Source organism: Populus alba, chromosome 15 (genome assembly GCF_005239225.2).
Source record: "Populus alba chromosome 15, ASM523922v2, whole genome shotgun sequence".
NCBI classification, from domain to species: Eukaryota; Viridiplantae; Streptophyta; class Magnoliopsida; order Malpighiales; family Salicaceae; genus Populus; species Populus alba.
Window position 1 is genome coordinate 8,404,541 of NC_133298.1, and position 4,339 is coordinate 8,408,879.

Genomic DNA, 4,339 nt, shown 5'->3' on the forward strand with positions numbered 1-4,339 from the left:
TTTATGATCAACATATATATATTTCTTTGTTATAAACAAAGCACTAATGTACAGCATCAAGATCAAGACCAAATTTTAAAAATTTACAAGCCAGTGATCTTGAAAAGAATCCAACCCTAGCCTGAAACTAAAAAATCACAATAAATCCATCTACATAGCAGATAAATCACTTATGTAGTCACCCCACATATCACCTGCAATTGAATCACGCAACTGAGAACTAAATTCAAGCTGTTCTGTACCAAAAGCAATGTCCAAAGCTGGGTTCTCAACTTGCATAATTGGCTGTTCCACCTCTAATGGGGGCAATGACTCCTCCATTTGCAGTACAGTATCATGTTCGTACATTTTAAAAATCCAATCATCTGGTTTTTCCCTACGAATGTAATTGTGCAGCGCACATGCAGCTACAACCAACTTAACCTGTGTTTGTAAAGGGTATGGAGGAGCGGACAACAGTATAGGGAAACGTGCCTTTAAAGCCCCAAAAATACGATCAGTGACATTTCTTAGTAACAAGTGCCTTTGATTGAATAGTTCTCTTGAATCTCGAGAAGGATAACCACCCACAAACTCATTTAAATGACATAAAACCCCGTTGTATGGAGCTATAAATCCTGGCATATTAGCATATTTGCTGTCCACAAGGTAGTACTTGCCTACACCATCAAAATTTTCAACCAGCAGCAGGAGCAAAAGAGAGCTAAATTAGTTGAAGCAACAAGATTGATTACATAAATTGGCACCAGAAATCCTCAAAGGCAGTGTAAAAAAAAGAAGGTAAAAGGTTGAAAAGATAAAAAAAAACAATTCCTCAAAAGCTGCATAATTATGGCGCTTAGCTAGGGTGGTCAAATAAACTAATAGTGAGCTACGATGTGAAAGAAGCAAAATACCTTCAGGGACCTCAAACTTGTTCCGCCTTGTGAGTGCTGAGTTCAGAACTCGCAAATCTGATGCTGAGCCTTCCCATCCAGCTAGAACGTAATGGAACCTCAGATCAAAGGAGCATGCTACCAGAACATTTTGTGAAAGTTGTCCATTTTTATTACGGAAAGGTCCTTGCTCATCTATACCAACCATCACTGGAATGTGTATCCTATCTACTGCTCCAACACAATCCTAGCAGTAAATAATTTTTATTTAGATGCAAGTCACACAAAAGAAAGATACTGATTAACTCAAATTACATTAGGATTACCTTAAAATATGGATAAAATCGAGGATCTTCCAAGATTTCCGGTGGAATATCAGATCCAGGAGGCTGGAAAAAATCTAATGAAATTGCCATAATAGCATTCAAAACATTGTTAAAATGGCGACTTATGGTTTCTCCTGAATACCGGAACAATTCTTGGACAGCTCGAGTGCGTAGATTATGGCCAATGATGAACAAGAATATGGCTAATTGCTCCTCAATCTTGATTCTGTTTGTATGGCGTAGCAGGCCCTTGCCTTGCAAAATATCACATAACTTGTAAAATGCCTGCTTATCCATACGAAAGTTTTCCAGACAGCGGTCACTTGGACCTCTTAGTACCTCATCTACAAATTTGGTACCATTAGCTAAACTTATACTTAGTTCTTTGGGCATACAGTTCCCAAAAACTCCATCCTTTTCATCATCAGAGTTCTCCATGGAAAAGTCAACCTCTGCACTCGATAATATGTGCTGGTCAGACTCACCAAACAAAAAGGACAAAACACACACTTAATTACTGTAAAAATTAGGACAAAACATAGTGAAAACAAGGTTTGACACAGGGCAATAGTGGAAATAGGAAACAGTGAAACCCCAGTTTAACATAGAGAACACTTGGTTGAGAAATAATAATAAAATAACAAAGAACGTGGTGTAGGTGAGGCAATCATCTTGAATTATCCATGATAAGTAAAATTGGCAAACCCAAATGGACGAGGAGAGATTCAACAGGCCTGTTTTACCAGAAATTAAATGGAATGAAATAAAAAAATCTATAACTGAATACATAAATGTCATGCTCGAATTGTACCATGCAAGTGCATTTTGCTTGTAAAACATCCTACTGTGAAGTTCCTCAGTTATTTGAATAAGTAATCTTACCATGGTTGTCCCATGCAACAAGAGGCATCCTAAGCAACCATTCGTAAGAAAAGAAAATTATCTGTTTCCACATTACAATCAATTCATTTTTCCTTTTTCTAAAAGTGATTATAATGAGGAAGTTAAGTCTTTCCAAAATCCAAAAGGTAACCTTACAGTAACCTTCTCATTCCTTAGCTCATCAAGGATCAAATGGAAGCAACAACAGCCAATACAGAGATGACAAATAGAGGAATGGAGCAGACTATGTAGTTCTCACAATGCTAGAAAGGAGAACAAAAGAATTCTTCTTAACTTCGAATAAACTAATAAAAAAGGAATTGTTCTTCACATGTTTACTCACTATACTGCATTCTTTATTTTTCCCCAGTTTTTGTTTCATTGCTGACAAATACAACCAACTACAACAAAACTCAATATTTTAAAATCAAGTATTCTGACATCTCATTTGAGAAAGTCAAATAACAAGAGGATTCTAAAGGACTACAACTCTCAGCAAATGTAGTTAGCTCCAAAAGCAATGCTGACACTTTTTATACCTATCATGATGGAAGGAATGCATGAGGGAAGGAATGCATGAGGGAAGGAATGCATGGACCATAGAATGGCAGAGCTCCCATCTTCCCGTAACTATACATTAAGTAAAAACTTCTCAATGGCATAGATGGTCCTCACCTCAGATTTGTTAGCAGCTAATACAAGGAAATAATCCCGGTGTTAAAGAAGTAGAAAAATGTGGTGTTAAGCAAAAGCATTAACAAAAGGTACAATTGAACATCAGGAGACATACCACGAAACATGAGGTGGATTAATGCCAAGCAAAAGGGAAAAGAAATTATATGCTGGTGGAAGAAAAGAAAAAACAATTTTAAAGAGTTATGGAAGCTTTTTAGTGAGAAAAAAAAACCCTTTTATGAAAGCCAAAAATATCGAAACCGCTATTTTTATAAACAAATGCTTCATAGTTATGTTCATTGGAAGAAGTTTAGATGTCCTTGAAGATGCAATGCTGAAGCACATGGTCTAAATACCAGCCTAGATATGGTATCCAATATAAACTATTTTACAGCAAGATGTAAATACAGCATTGTTATATGCTGTTCCAGCAGCTCAAAGCCACATTCCTATGCAACTCACTACTCTGTGTGTGTGTGTGTGTGTGTGTGTGTGTGATTGGCATAAGAACTGCCATTAAATGGACTGGATCGACGTGCAATGCATATCTCGATTATATCGATAAAATCAATGAAGAACTAGCATTATTCATGAGATCAATATCTAGCTCACCAGCCCCCTTCATCAGCTCATTCGCATTGGTCGTAGGAACATTACGGTTGATTCTAAATCAACTTTTCCCATTGCCATTAAAGCCTCGAAAACTTTAACAATGCTTCCTAATGAAACCATTAAGGGGAAAAAAAAGAAGCAAACAAATCAAAATAAAATGACCCTCATAAAATTAACTAAGATCATTGATATGGATAAAACTTATCAACACTAATTAATCGCCTGCATTATACAGTTAATCACATCAAATTCTTATTCAAACAACACAAAATTAAGCACCCAGATTTGAAAATCAATTTCGCATCTTTTCATTTGATCAGAAATTAAAACGTCCTAGAAACAGTTTATTTACTCTTCAAACATCAATAAAACCTATGGCACAAACCATACCTGGAATCGTACAGTTCAAGCCTTAAAACGACGAGTCGTGCCGTTCCGTTGGAGAATTGGTGAGGAGAGTATCTATGACTGATTGAAAGGGGGGTTTGAAAATGACTAGTAACGCACTCTCTTCTCTAGAGTTGAGTGCGAGAGAGAGGTTTTTGAAGGGTTTGAAGGGTTTGTTTTCGGCTGTTACCGGTTGCCAGAGAGAGTTTTGGGCAGTGTGCTGGTTGGGTGTGGGAAACGTGACTCAAAAGAGGGCCACAGTCTTGCTTGAAATGCTGAAAAGTATTTTTTATTTTAAAAAATATTAAAATAAAACATTTTTATTTTAAAAAAATTATTTTTAATTCCACCACGTAAAAACTATATAAAAATATAAATAAATAATTTATTTTAAGAAAAAAAAAATTAAATTTTTGAACACATGTATCAACAATTATTAATTTTTTAAAGTTTTTTTTTTTTAAAAACATATTAAAATAATATTTTTTTTTAAATTTATTTTTAATATTAATATATTAAAATAATATAAATATATATATATATAAACATAATTTAAAATAAAAAAAAATTCAAAAAAAATTA

At 34.9% G+C, this 4,339-nt stretch overlaps 1 protein-coding gene across 2 annotated transcripts; it reads right to left on the reverse strand.

Moving 5' to 3' along the window:
* Positions 1-4,004, reverse strand: LOC118050986 (uncharacterized). Of its 2 annotated transcripts, XM_035061480.2 has the most exons (5): positions 3,761-4,004; positions 3,371-3,477; positions 1,202-1,653; positions 897-1,122; positions 1-659 (listed from the first exon to the last, which is right to left on the reverse strand). In XM_035061480.2, the coding sequence occupies exons 2-5, from the start codon at positions 3,381-3,383 to the stop codon at positions 151-153; spliced, it is 1,200 nt and encodes a 399-aa protein (XP_034917371.1). In that variant the 5' UTR covers positions 3,384-3,477; positions 3,761-4,004; the 3' UTR covers positions 1-150. The 2 variants fall into 2 exon arrangements, with proteins under 2 accessions (XP_034917371.1, XP_034917372.1); XM_035061481.2 differs by lacking the exon at positions 3,371-3,477.
* Between the last annotated feature and the right edge of the window lie 335 nt (positions 4,005-4,339).

Coding starts and splice junctions, on each gene's coding strand:
- LOC118050986 (XM_035061480.2), bottom strand. Junction 1,123..1,201: donor GATTTTATCCATATTTTAAG/GTAATCCTAATG, acceptor ATTTACTGCTAG/GATTGTGTTGGAGCAGTAGA. Junction 660..896: donor CAAGTTTGAGGTCCCTGAAG/GTATTTTGCTTC, acceptor TTGATGGTGTAG/GCAAGTACTACCTTGTGGAC.